Source organism: Zootoca vivipara, chromosome 16 (genome assembly GCF_965207765.1).
Source record: "Zootoca vivipara chromosome 16, rZooViv2.hap1.1, whole genome shotgun sequence".
Taxonomy (NCBI): Eukaryota; Metazoa; Chordata; class Lepidosauria; order Squamata; family Lacertidae; genus Zootoca; species Zootoca vivipara.
The window spans coordinates 26,997,203-27,010,739 of NC_142599.1; the positions used below are offsets into that span (position 1 = coordinate 26,997,203).

The 13,537-nt window shown below is 51.3% G+C and overlaps 2 protein-coding genes across 2 annotated transcripts; both read left to right on the forward strand.

Moving 5' to 3' along the window:
* Positions 1 to 690: 690 nt before the first annotated feature.
* On the forward strand, positions 691 to 4,282 carry ARL2 (ARF like GTPase 2). The gene is made up of 5 exons (XM_035099274.3): positions 691 to 769; positions 1,395 to 1,505; positions 1,677 to 1,839; positions 3,080 to 3,160; positions 3,828 to 4,282. The coding sequence occupies exons 1-5, from the start codon at positions 705 to 707 to the stop codon at positions 3,960 to 3,962; spliced, it is 555 nt and encodes a 184-aa protein (XP_034955165.2). The 5' UTR covers positions 691 to 704; the 3' UTR covers positions 3,963 to 4,282.
* Positions 4,283 to 5,568: 1,286 nt separating this feature from the next.
* Positions 5,569 to 13,240, forward strand: SNX15 (sorting nexin 15). The gene is made up of 8 exons (XM_035099370.3): positions 5,569 to 5,910; positions 7,192 to 7,227; positions 7,774 to 7,894; positions 9,136 to 9,251; positions 9,638 to 9,884; positions 10,854 to 11,018; positions 11,939 to 12,199; positions 12,926 to 13,240. Exons 1-8 carry the CDS (start codon positions 5,812 to 5,814, stop codon positions 13,030 to 13,032), a joined length of 1,152 nt encoding a protein of 383 aa, XP_034955261.1. The 5' UTR covers positions 5,569 to 5,811; the 3' UTR covers positions 13,033 to 13,240.
* Positions 13,241 to 13,537: the final 297 nt, after the last annotated feature.

The window sequence follows — 13,537 nt, forward strand, 5'->3', positions numbered from 1 at the left end:
ATAATAAGCAATGGAGAGGAAAGTGGCGCAGCGCAGTCGGAGAATCTTCCATTATCTCGACTTCGGGTTCCCGTTTGCACGAGAAGATAAACGAATAGGGACTTTTCGTGGAATCTTAACACATAGTCTGCTCAGAAGTAACTCCCAGGCCAGCAAAGTGTCCGAAGGCTGAAATGCAGTGATGCTAATATACGCACTTGCCTGGGAGGACGCCCCACTGAACTCTATTGGGCTTTTCTGAGCAGATATTCATAGGTTTGCATTGTCAGAAGTTCAAGGAAAGCTCTTTCATAATCCCCGCCCAATAGTCAAATGGAGAAGCGGACAAGTTCAGTGAGCAAAAGTATTTTCTTCTTTTTAGGATTATTTCAAAGCGCTGTATCGAAGCGCATTGCGGGAGGGGGGGCGTGGATTAGATGACTCCTTGGGTTCCTCCCGACTTCACAGTTCAAACCTCTAGCAGCTGTGCTTCCTTGTTGCATTGATTCCAATGGATTAAAAAAGAAAGAAAATAGATGGTTGGGGGTTGGGAGAAGACCCCTCTAAACTGCCCCGCATATGGAGGTTTTGATAGAGCGGCGGTTGGAAGCCCGAGTTGTACAAAAGCCTCTTTTCTGTATGTACTCTTTGGCACAAAAAGCCCCCGGCATTCCTGCGGGGGCGGGGCGAGGCGAGGCAGCTTCTTCCGCCGGCGCGAGAAGGAGATGGGGCTGCTCAGCATCCTGAAGAAGATGAAGCAGAAGGAGCGGGAGCTGCGGCTGCTGATGCTGTATCCTTCCGCGCGGGGAAGAGGGGCGAAGGGAGAGGGGAAGGGGTGGCAGGGCCGGGCGAGGGTCCACGCGGGGCTTCGCATTCCTCCTCCACCTCCTTTTGCTCCGAGGCGTTGAGCAGGGCCAGGGCTGGAGACCGGGCAGCATTTTTTAGCTGCATCCTTAGGGTCTTCTGAACCTAGGTGGCAAGGGGCGTCTCTGCGCGTGTGCAGAGTGCCATTGCCTCTCAGAGCCCGTGCAAGCAGAACGCGCGCGTCCACGCACCCCGCAGGGTATATGGGTATATGTCAGCAGTTTCCTAGCAGACTGCATAGGAACACGGGAAGCTGCCTTATACCGAGTCAGACCATTGGCACATCTACCTCAGTATTGCCTACACTGGCTGGCAGCAGCGGCTCTCTAGGGTTCCAGGCCCTACCTGGAGGTGCCAGCAAGGGTTGAACCTGGGACGTTTTGCATGCAAAGTGAATGCTCTCTGCCACTGAGCAGCAGGCTTTCCCCCTGCTTTGAGGTTCCCTGAAGAAACCTGAAGGGAACTGAGGGAGGGTGTGCAGCAGGCAGGCAGGCCTCCTCCTCTTCTCCTCTCCTGCAATTCTGTCCCTTTAACTCACCTCCCTATGTCAGGGGCCTGGACAATGCCGGAAAGACTACGATCCTGAAGAAGTTCAATGGGGATGAGATCGACACCATCTCGCCCACGCTGGGCTTCAACATCAAGACCTTGGAGCACCGTGGGTGAGGGGCTCCATCCCATCCCCTTTCCCCATAGCTGCCAGGGGGCTGCTGTGACAGGAGGAATGGGCCCCTCTCTGTATTCCTCCCTCCTTTCCTCCTTCGTTGCTGGCCTAGACCCCCCCTCTCTTCCTCCACCCTTTTGTCACCTGGCTATGGGTCTCTTCTTTGCAGGTTCAAGCTGAACATCTGGGACGTTGGGGGCCAGAAATCCCTGCGCTCCTACTGGCGGAACTATTTTGAGAGCACCGATGGGCTCATCTGGGTGGTGGACAGCGCTGACCGCCAGCGCCTAGATGACTGCAAGAGGGAACTCCAGAGCCTTCTGGTGGAGGAGGTAGGAGCCCAGGGTGGCTGGGAGTGTCTACCTGCTCTGCAGCAGAGGACAGAGTGGACCTTGCGCTCTGCCTGGCCTTGGCACTGCAAGGGTTAACCGGGGAGGGGGATTTGTAGCTGAGTGGCAGGACACTTGCTTGGCATGCAAGAGCTCTCCGCTTCAGTCTCCAGGTGGAGCCCCCTGCTTAAAATGCCTGTTTGTTACCGGGTCCAATTCAAAGTGCCCAAGTTGGTGTTAGGCCCCAAATATCTGAAAGATTGCCTCCTTCCCCACAGACCCTCTTGGGTGCTGATATTGGCATAGGGGGGGTCCCATTGGTAGCTCCTCAACTCCCTGAGCTTCAGTTGGGGGTGGCAGCCTGGGGGAGGGCCTTCTTTGTGGCAGCCCCTAAGCTGTGGAACTCCCTTCCCACAGAGGTGTGCCTGGCACCATCATTATACAACTTCTGGAGAATGCCAAAGACACATTTCTTTACTTTGGCCTTTGACACTTGTGATGTACATTTTTAGGATGCACCTTTTTCTTACGATTGTAAGCGACTTTAAACTGTATTTACGGTTGTGTTGCAACCTGCCCAGGAATCTTAAGGTGAAGGGTAGGGTTGGGCGATACCTGGTTTTCAACATTGCAATATATCACCAGTTTAGGGGTACTCTCATTTTCCTACTCATATTGAAATACTGCCCCTCAATGAGGCCAAACTTAGATTCACAAAATGTTTAGGAGTATGCTTACCCCTGTATTTCCCCCCCCCCAGGAAAAAAAGCATTGCCCACTTCTTGTCATGGTGGGCCAATCTTCCCCAAGCCCTCCCATCGGCCCCAGTCAACACTGGGAGTTGTAGTCGAAAATGGTTGGCAAAGATTAGACAATAATGGCTAGCTGGCCCACTGGTCTGACTTGGAGTTAGGCTCCTTCCTGTGTCCCTCTTTCAATCTGCCCTTTATTTAGAATCATGAGGACCATAGCTCATGGTAGGCAATGCACACTCTGTTTGCAGAAGGTCCCAGTACAACGAGGACTAGAATCTTCGTTTGTTTTTTAGGGTTATAGGTCAGTGGCAGAGCACTTGCTTTGTATGCAGAAGGCCCCGGGTTCGTTTCCCACTGGCATCTCCAAGAAGGACCTTGGAGAGCCTCTGCCAGCCAGTGTGGACCATACTGGGCTTGGTGGACCAATCTGACAACTTGGGATAAGCTTACCTCGTTCCTAGGTCACAACTTTGTTTCTGTCTCAACAGCGCCTGGCAGGGGCCACCTTGCTCATATTTGCCAACAAGCAGGACCTGCCCGGCGCCCTGAGCTCCAGCGCCATCCAGGAGGTGAGGATCACTGGCAGTCCTGGCGAGAGCAGATGGGGCGGCTTTGGGTACCAGCCAAACCAAGGGCGGGAGGGTGTCTCTCATGGCTTTGAGGAAGTTAATTTCAGCTCAGTTTATTTGGCCAGCAGACCATAAACGTCGGATATGGCATAGCATTATCTAGATCAGGCATCCCCAAACTTCGGCCCTCCAGATGTTTTAGACTACAATTCCCATCTTCCCTGACCACTGGTCCTGTTAGCTAGGGATCATGGGAGTTGTAGGCCAAAAGTTTGGGGATGCCTGATCTTCTAGATGACCACAGCACGGACACAACACCATTTACACCCACACAAATTGTGCCTTTTAAAACAAGAGAGTAAAAGAAGCCATGATGAGTCAAGAATGCTTAAGATTACAGACAACTGTATTTTTTGGAGTTGGAGAAGTTGGGAAGCACATCAGCCCTAGCCAGCGCAGGGCTGATGGGAGTTGTAGTCCCAAACACCTGGAAGGAGCCTGCTTTATGAAGGCTGTCCTGCGTGGTGCCTGCCTGTAGCTTTTCTGGGTGCTGCCCACCACCACTTCAGGCGAGTCTGGTTTCAAGGCCCACTTGCAGGCTTTCCCTTTGAGCTCGCCAGATGCATGGCCCTCACCCCCCCCCCACTGTCTTTCTGCCTCTTTCCAGGGTCTCGACCTCGACAGCATCCACAGCCACCACTGGTGCATTCAAGGCTGCAGCGCCTACACTGGGGAGAACCTGCTTGTGGGTATCGATTGGCTGCTGGACGATATCTCCAGCCGGATATTCACCGCGGACTGAGAGGAGGAAGGGGGAAACAGGCGCAAACACCTCCAGCTCACCTGCTTTGCGTGGCTTAATAACTTGGAACTGTTTTCCCCTGCTGGGCGTTTTAAGGGCCTGTTTCTTTCCTGGGCGCAGCCCTCGGCGAGAAAGCTGCTCAGCTATGTTGGTCAAGAGTGGGGCGCCCCACTCTTGCTTCTGTCCTAGGCCATGATCCAGGCCCCGCCTGCGGAAGGACAGTGAAGGTGTATGTTTGGGGTATCCCCAACACCCCAGTTCTCTGTACGGGATCGTGTCATATTAAGAACATGCCAATAAAGCTGTTGTTGTGGCTCTCAGGACTGGCATATTTGATGGGTTCCTAGGCCCTGGAGGAGCCTGGCTGGTTGCCTTAGTCCCAGCATGGATGGCTGGGCATTCCTCTGCCTTGTGTGGGCAAGGAGATCTCCTCGGGCTTGTGGTGGAGGAAATCTAGCTGCCAAGGTTGTCTTCTCACTTGCTCCCTACCCCACAGGTTGCCAGTGTGGTACTCTCCAGACACTCATTATTATTAATTTATTATAGCCCACCTTTTTATCCAAGAAGCTCAAGGTGGCAAGTTCTCCCCAAACTCATTTAACCTGTGCAACAACCCTGTGAGGAACCTTAAATATTTTTCCCCAAATACTAAAAAACAAAATGCATAATTTTACCTCCGCAAAAGGGCAATCCTCACAAAGATGCCAGGCAGAGCAAGAGTGGATTAGTACTAGTAGCAGCTGCCTTTTCACCCTATGGTTGCCAAAGACTGTTGTGAGCTATCCCTCCGCCCCCCAGCCTGAAACCACTGCAGCACCCTGGAACATTTTCTAACAACAGCAACAACCAAAATGATTGCAAACGATCAGTCTTAGTGCGGCTGCTTACATTTCCTGCCTACGGACATCAGGCAAGCAAGTGTCTTCGCTGTCTTCTTTTTGGGTGCAGGCTGAAAACATTTTAATTTAGGCAAGCCTATCTCAGGTTCTCCCAACTTGCGCCCATCCCCTAATCCCTATTTTAGGGGCCCATCCAAATAGCTAGATGCTGACATGTTGCTTTTGATTATTTTTAAGTGTATTAAACTACTATTATTGATAATTTTAATATTTATTCTATACCGTTTAGAAAGGTTTACTACAAGTGGTATATAACATTTTGTTAAATAGCAAGTAAATAAAAATAGAGTAAAGGACTGGACAGGAACAAGGGAGATGAATATGAGAAGAGAGGGAGGGATGGTCTGGAAATCCAGGAGAATGACAAATAATGCAAAGGAAAGAATAGGGGAGCGGGGCGGGCACACACCTCTGCTAGCCCATATTTCATTGATGATACTATTTGGCTAAGAGGAAGAAAAAGTATTTTTAATATTCAAATTTTTTCAGGAAAAAAAAAGCTCCACTACTCTATTTCTCATTAAAGAAGCAATCTAAGTTGATCCTCCTTAAACTTCAGTCATACCAGCCTCCTGCAAACGTTGTCCCCTTGGAAAGAGAAATGGAGCTTCCTTCTCGCCGGATTGACTGCCCACTCCAGGCTTACTATGCAAAACTTGTCCAGCGTATCTGCAGGCCTAGTGAGCCCCTCCCTATTCTGCTCCCTTAGTCTTGCAGCAGGACGCAATGCGCGCCGGGCACTTTGCAGAGGAGCCCTAACGCGCGCTGTCCGGGCTTGCACTTGGAAGACGCTTCCTCGTCCCTGGAGTACTAGGCAATGGGAGCGGCCAACGGGCCGCGCATGCGCTCTGCGGGGGGGAGGCCGGGCGCCAGAGCGAAAGGAGGGCAGGAGCCGCCCAGCCCGGCGGTCCTGGATTTAAAGGGGCCGCAGCGCCCGGAGGGGCGGCAGGATGTCCCGCCGGGTGAAGGAGGAGTACCAGCGGCACTACACGGTGACCGAGCACCGCAGCCATCCCAAGGGCTACACCGAGTACAAAGTGACTGCCAAGGTGAGGAAGGGGCTGCTGCGGGGAGGGGCACCTGGAGAGCCGCCTAGATGCTCACCTGGAGGGATTTGAACCCGCTGCACCTGTTCGCTGGACGTCGAGCCTCTTGTACATGTGCAGAGTGCAAGCTCAGAGCAGACTCGGGCAAAGGGGCGGTGGCTTCCAGCTTAGGGTGGGCTTCCTTTCCTTGCGGAGGCTTCTGGTTCTCCCCTCTTGCTTTTACCTGGAAGTAAACTCAACTGAGCTCAGTGGGGCTTACGTCGGAGTAGACACACAGGAAGGGCCGTAGCGCGGTGAAAAAGTGCCGCCTTGCAAGCAGAGCATCCCAGGTTCAGTCTGCAGGGGCACTTCCAGGTAGGTCTGGGGAGAGAGCCCAGCCTGTTGGCCTGAAATCCCAAAGAGCTGCTGCTGCCAGTCAGCGTCCGGCAGTACTGAGCTAGATGGACCAATTGTCTGTCTTGGTATAATCTACATGGCTGCAATCCTGCATGCATCCCTGTGAGTTTCATTGAACTCTTGAGTATGTCCAGGTAGGATAACAACTCCCATCCTCTCTCCTTAACCTGGAAATAATAAGGACCGCCTTCTGGCCCAGAGTGGGCCTCAGCTCTGGCATTTGTGCCCACACCCTGCTCTCTGCTCTGCCCTTGGGGGTTCAGCTGTGTCTCAGGAATGGCAGAGATCTTTGGATACCAGGGGCCCCTAAAACAGGGAGTAAGGGGAGCCTGTTGGGAGAACCTGAGAAGAGCCTGCTGGATCAGGCCACGGGAGACCCATTTAGCCCAGCATCCTGTTCTCACAGTGGCCAACCAGATGCCCCAAAGAGAAACCTGCAAGCAGGATTCGAGCCTCTTATTCCTTGACTGCTAAGCTTACTCAGGAGTCTTTGGTGAGGTACCTTATCAGAAGCTTTTCAAAAGTCCCAAACACACTATGTCAAATACAGATGTGCCTGAATCGAGATGTTTATTGTCCCTCTCAAAGAACTCCCAATAGGTGCGTGAAACAGATCTTACCCATGCAAAAGCCATGCTGGCTCTGCTTCAGCGAGGCTTTTTCTTCCCTATATGCCTGGTTGATTTATTTCTTAAAACTATTTCTGGAGAGCATAGAGATCTCAGTGCACATTCAACCTCAAGAAAGATGCCACAAGGAAACCCCACCCTTCTTGGTGCAGGTGGAAAAGAACATTCCCCCTCCAACACACACACACACACACACACCTCTTGCTGGCTGCAAATCCCTTGCTCATGCTCAAAATCTCACTTTTTGTCCCCTTTCCAGTTTGTCTCAAAGGTGAAACCAGAAGATGTCAAGGAGGTAGGTCCTTGCTGGGTGACCCAGGCGGGGTGGGAGCGTGGGCATTGCCAGCCACTTCAGAAACGTTATCCATTTTGTTTCTACCCTGTCATGCCTCTAAGGAGCTCAAGACAAAGTTTCACAAAACTGGTGGTTCCTGGGGGCAATGGGATTACCTAGGGCGATGCTAGGAGGCAGGAGTGCTGGTGTTGCACATATCTCCCAGACTTTTAAAATCTGGCATGACTGGGCCAGGTTCCTCAGTTAATTAAACAAAAGTAGTGTTTAACTGGATTTCGAACAAATGTGAATTAATGGTTGCCGTTTGGGATTTTGTTGTCCTCAGTGGGTCATGCAAAGTGCTATTCTGAGCAGTGCTTTCTGATGGATAGAGGAGGGAGCACTGGGGAGGAGTTTGTAGGACCCATAAGGTTTGGGAACTACTGGTGTAGGCAGTATTTAGCTGCAGTAGGTGGGCCATTGGTCTGACTCTAAGGCAGCTTTGTAGACCTTCCACAGGAGAGAGGGCACTCAAAGCACAGTCCTCATGTCTCTTCCTTCCTACAGATCGTGGTCTGGAAACGGTACAGTGATTTCAAGAAGCTGCACGGCGACCTGGCGTACACGCATCGCAACCTCTTCCGTCGACTGGAGGATTTCCCCCCCTTCCCCAAGGCTCAAGTCTTTGGTGAGGGTCTCCGGCTGAGTGGGAGATGGGCAGCTGCTGGGTCGAGCCAAAAGGGGGGCACATCTGATCTGACATCCCGTCCCCACGGGGGGCAGGCCAGACGCCCCTTCTGGGAAGCCCCTGAGCAGGAGCCAAGCGAAACATGGAATTGGAAACATGGAATCCCAGTTAAAGAATCTCTGACAAATGGCTGTCCAACCGCACTTTAAAAACCTCCAGTGAAGGAGAATCCGCCACCTTCTGAGGGAGTCCGTTCCGCTGTCAGAACAGCTCCCCACCTCGGAAAGTTCTTCCTAATGTTTAGTTTAGCTGGCATCTCTTTTTTTCTTGCCATTTTAATCCATTAGTTCAGGTCCTCCGTTCTGGAGAAGCACAAAAACAAGCTTGCTCCATCTTCCATGTGTCACCCCTTCAGATATTTGAAGGTGGCTGCTAAAGGGCTGTAACATGGAAGCTTGCTTCTTGCTGCTCCAGAGGCTAATATAATAATGATGAGGATAATAATAAATTACTTGTACCTCCCCCATCTGACTGGGTGGCCCCAGTCTAGGACCTGAACTTGTGATTCCCAGTAATCTGCTTTTTAAAACCATTTAAATTGGGGTGGGGTGGGGTGGGGAATCACAATATCTTGTGGTAGCAAATTCCACAGCTCAACTACTGTACAGGTGAAACGCGGAAAATTAGAACGTCATCGAAAAGTGCATTTATTTCAGTAACGCAACTTAAAAGGTGAAACCAATATATGAGATAGATGCATGACATGCAAAGCAAGATATGTCAAGCCCTTATTTGTTGCAATTGTAATTATTTGTCGTTAGGCAGGTCAATTATAAATGGAATGTAATAGCGATGTTTATTTTTGTATTAGTGTAACTATTTGTTTTATTACTGTGGAATTTCTAAAAGAATGCATTTGTAAAAATAAGAAAAATAAAAAATAATAAGTTGCATTACTGAAATAAATGCACTTTTCGACGATATTCTAATTTTCCGAGTTTCCCCTGTATGTGAAGGTGTGCCTCATTTTGACTGCCCCAAATCTCCCCCCGTTCAGCCCCACCATGTTCCATTTTTGAGGGTCTCCAGGTGCAAGTTTTGGGTGAATTTTTGCTAGGCCAGAAAAACGGAGGCCTCTTGTGCATTGCTTCAGGGTCGTTGTTGCTGGTACATGAGAGCAGAGGGTGGGGTGTTCTGATCCCCTCACACACATGATTTGAATCTGTTCCTCTTCTTTGCAGGCCGATTTGAGCCCGAGGTGATTGAGGAGCGGCGGAAAGCAGCTGAGGTCATGCTCCGCTTCACTGTGGACATCCCAGCCTTGAACAACAGCCCTCAGCTGAAGGAGTTCTTTCGGGTATTTTTGGCCGGGCAGGTTTTATTTATTTATTGCATCTATTGATTTATATCCCACCTTTTTCTCCCAAGGTTGGTGGCCATCCCTGCCTCCTGTGGGAGGGAGTTCCGCAGTTTAACTCTGTGCTGCATGAATAAGGAAACACATAGTTAATGGGCCCATCAAGACACACACACATCCCCACAGCAATTTCCAAGTGATCTCCCTGCCCGCTGCAAAAATGGGAAAGCCATCTTGGGAGTTGTGTTCCTGGGCCCCTCCTTGGTTGCAAAAGTGGCACTGGGTCCTTGCCTGAGGTTTTGCCCTGGTCCTAAAATAAAGGAATCCCCACCCCCCACCCACCCAACCGACATTTGGACCCACTCTCTGCTGCTTCTGTCTTGCAGGGTGGGGAGGGGAGGAGACCTCTGGAGAACCACGACCTGCCCTCTCTGCCTCCCCCTCTGATCCCAGTCCCGCCATCCTCGGAAGGAGTAGAGCCAGCGGAGGATGCTCTGGGATCTGTGGCTGAGCAGGTGCTCCTGGACTCCAAACAGGGAGTTTGCCTGGATTTGGAGCAGCAGGACCCTGGTGTTGCTCCGGAGGCAGCGAGCGAGGAGTGCTGTGCCCTGCAGCCCCGAACGGAGGAGGAAGGTACAGCCTTCTAGAGCTTCGGGCATAAAACAAGACATGTTGTGGATCTGGTTTGCGTTCTGTTTTCATCATGGGGAGAAAGGCACTCTGCACATGCTCAGGCATGGCCTTCCTTCCTTGAGCAGAGATCATGATAAGGGTGTGTATTTTTGGAGAGAAGGATGGGACAACTAGGAGACATTTCTTTTTTTCCCATCCCCTCCCCCTCTCCACACCAAGTTCTGGGAGAAGGGGGAATCAGAAATACCCTCCAATGACAACGTGTCTGTCACCTGGCTGCCCTGCCACAATTCCCCCCCCCCTTTCTTCTAGCACTTCCCAACTCTTCTGTTCATCTATCTCTGGCTGTGACTTTCCTCAAACCCCTGCTGTAAATCAATGCTTGCATCCCTCTTCTCCTGCAGCGTCAGAAGGGTGTGTGTGTGTGATCTCCACTATTCCTCCCCCTCCCTCTCGCCCTCTTGAGTCCAATCCCTGCCAATACCCAGCTGAGCCAGGTTTGTGGCCAATCCTAGATCAGGACATCCTGGCCCCAGTTGTCCACACTCTAGTGACCTCCTGCCTGGACTGCTGTAATGCAGCCTATATGGGTTGTATCTCAGCAGTTTCCAGATTGGATGCGAGCCACTGCAGGCTGTACCTTTTATGGTGTTCACCTCTCAAAGGAGGCCTCTTAAGGACTCGTGAAGGTGAGTCGTTGCAATGACACCTTGTGCCCCTTGGAACTGGCTAGGAGGGGAAACAATCTGACCTCTGACTGGTGCACTTTCTCTGTGCACCTGTGGGAGATCCTAAAGGCCCTGCGCACGTCCAGAGTGTGCCATTCCTTCCCGCAGTCTGGCCAGGACCACCTCTGTAGCCCCATTTGAGTCCGAGTGCTGAGTGGGCCATTGCAAAGCCTTGTCACTCTAGGCGTTTTCTGGGTTGGGGGTTATCGATGCCTTGCACTGATCCGTTTCCCCTCCACAGGGAGGCTCTCCTCGCCCGAGAAGTGTGACGACGAGGCCTTGGACGCTCTCTTTGCCTTTGGCGGCGACGAAGAGGAGGAGGAAGGAGAGAAGGGTCTTGGGTCGCCCTCCCGCGGCCCCTTGTCGCTTCAGGAGTTAGCCCTGTTTGATCCCTTCTCAAAGGAAGGTAGGTGGGCTCAAACGTCAAACGGAGGGGAGGGGGGCAGGGGGCCCCTGGACCATGTAGGATATAGGTAGCCAAGTTGCAGGGTCCCTCCCTACTTCTGAACACTGACCTGGTTCCAGCAAGATGAGCAGAATTGCATTGTGGGGATTTTACTTTTACTTTTTCTGTACTGTTGCCACGATGCTCGGCAGTGGAAAGTATTCTGGATGGAGCAAGCACATGGCCAAATCCTCCTCCTTAGTTTGCCAGCTACAGCCGTTCCTGGACAGGGATAGCCTGACCACTGTAGTCTGTGAAGCTGGACTACTGCAATGTGCTTTGTGTGGGGCTGCCCTTGGGCCTGGTTCGAACGCTCCAGCTGGTGCAGAATGCAGCAACCAGACTGCTGATGGGGGCATCTGACCAAGAACATGCGGCAGCCTTGTTAAAACAGCTGAGCCAGGTTCAAGGCCCTTTTATTAATTTACAAAACAACTTTGGTCCAGGGTACTTCAGGGACCACTTGGACCCTTATATCCCAGTTTGACCACTGAGGTCATCTGCAGGAGTGTCTCTGGTCATTCCCAGAGCTGCCAAGGCTCATTTGACAACAAGAAGAACCTGAGCCTTCAGTGTTTTTGGCCCGGTCCTGTGGAACTCTCTGCCACTACAGATTCAGCAGGCGCCTTTTGTGCCAACTTTTAAATGCCTACTGGAGACTTTTCTATTCCACTCTATTGGTGTAGGTAATTAAGAGTGCATCATTCTGCAAAGGTTCATTGAGGTCTGTTTCTAACTTTTTAATAGTTTCATTGTACGGTTTTTTAGTTTTTATTGCCGTAAGCTGTTATGATTTTTTTCTTTTTTTGAAAAAACTGCAGTGGTGTGCGAATATTTTTATAAGTTAATAGATAAATAACATTTTTCTTTGTTCTGTCCAGACACCGGTGCAGCCAGCCTCTCCCACGAGGAAGAGCTGGCTGCTCTCGCTGCCTCGGGACATGGACCAGCGCTTTCTGCCCCCAACGCAGGAACAGGCCAGGTAGCCCAGGAAAGAGCTGCTGCATTAGACCCAGGCGGTTACCTGCCGTTGGCCACAGAGCGCATCAGACAGGCCTTGGAGAGTGAAGCGGCGAAGGACTACAAGGAGGCTTTCTGTGGCTACCGCAGCGGCGTTGACCTCTTGCTGCAGGGACTGCAAGGTAATGGGCAATGCCTGGTCCCCAAACTCTATTCCAGCTCCATTATACCCCTGGGCACCTGGCTTATCCCCATGTGGAGGGCCTGGGAATTGGTCTCCATAAGTCAGAGCCACAAGTCCATGTGACTTCTAGGAAGCCAGCCCCTTTCAACTCACTGAGGCTTGCTTCCAAATAAAACGTGGCTGTAAACTTTGCCATTTCAAAGTCTCTGGGGGCATCCTGCCGCCCCCCACCTCACTTTAATCTCTTTCATTTATTTATTTCAAAAGATTTATATACTGGTTGATTGCAAGAAGAAACCTCAAAAATAGGGGGGGAAATGGTTTCATAATTTTTGACCCGTCAGTTTATCGCGAATCATGACATGTGGGCGCGCGATGCAGAAAGCACAATGTGGTAAAACACATGGAGCCCGCCCAATGCCTCTACATAGCTCCAACCTTATTTCAGACATTGTGATATATCGGTATAGTGCGATGCTTAGCCGGTGATATATCGCAATGATGAAAACCAGATGTCGCCCAGCCCTAGTCATTGCTGCCTGCTTCAGGCGAGTGTTCCAGAGGTTTAACTACGTGCTTAATTTTATCTGCCCTGCTCCTCGCCTTCTGCAAATGCTCTAATCGCTGAGCCACTGCCCTCCCACTCTTTTGTTGCTGGGAGGGTTGTAGCCATCAGCTGAGGGCTGAGTGGCAGGCATCAAGACCCGCTCCTTCCTTCTTTTAGGGGACCCCGACGCAGCCCGCAGGGAGGCCGTGAAGAAGAAGACGGCAGAGTACCTCCAGAGGGCCGAGGAAATCTTCCAGCTGCACCTGAAGCATCTACAGCTGTGAGTGGGGCTTCCAAACCCCCCACTCCACCCACAGTGGCCGAGCGTCAGCTTGGGAGCAGAATGGCAGTTTGCTTCCTCGGTGACCTACAGCCTCACTCTGGCATAAGCTGCCCAGAACAGATCCAGCCCCTTGGCTTCACCCGAACCCTGCCTCACTTTTGTTGGGAACTCAGGCCACACTGTAAAAACAATACATGTTTGTAAATCTCCTTTCCACCCGTGTGTCTTGATTTATTCCCACTGCGCCTGGATGAACACAGAACCTGCTGGAGCAAGCCGATGGCCTCCCTTGTCCATCATTCTTTTCTCACAGTGGCCCAACCTGCTGCCTCTTCTAGGAAACCTCAATGAAACTCAGAACTGCATTTGTGAGTTTGGGGGCAAAGCGAAAACAACCCATGCAGGCAGTAGCTTATAAATTACAGCAATAAGATTTGTTCCAACAAAATTTTATCCCCCAGGAGCTTTCCATGTTTTAAAACTTGCTTCTCAATGAATAAAACTTT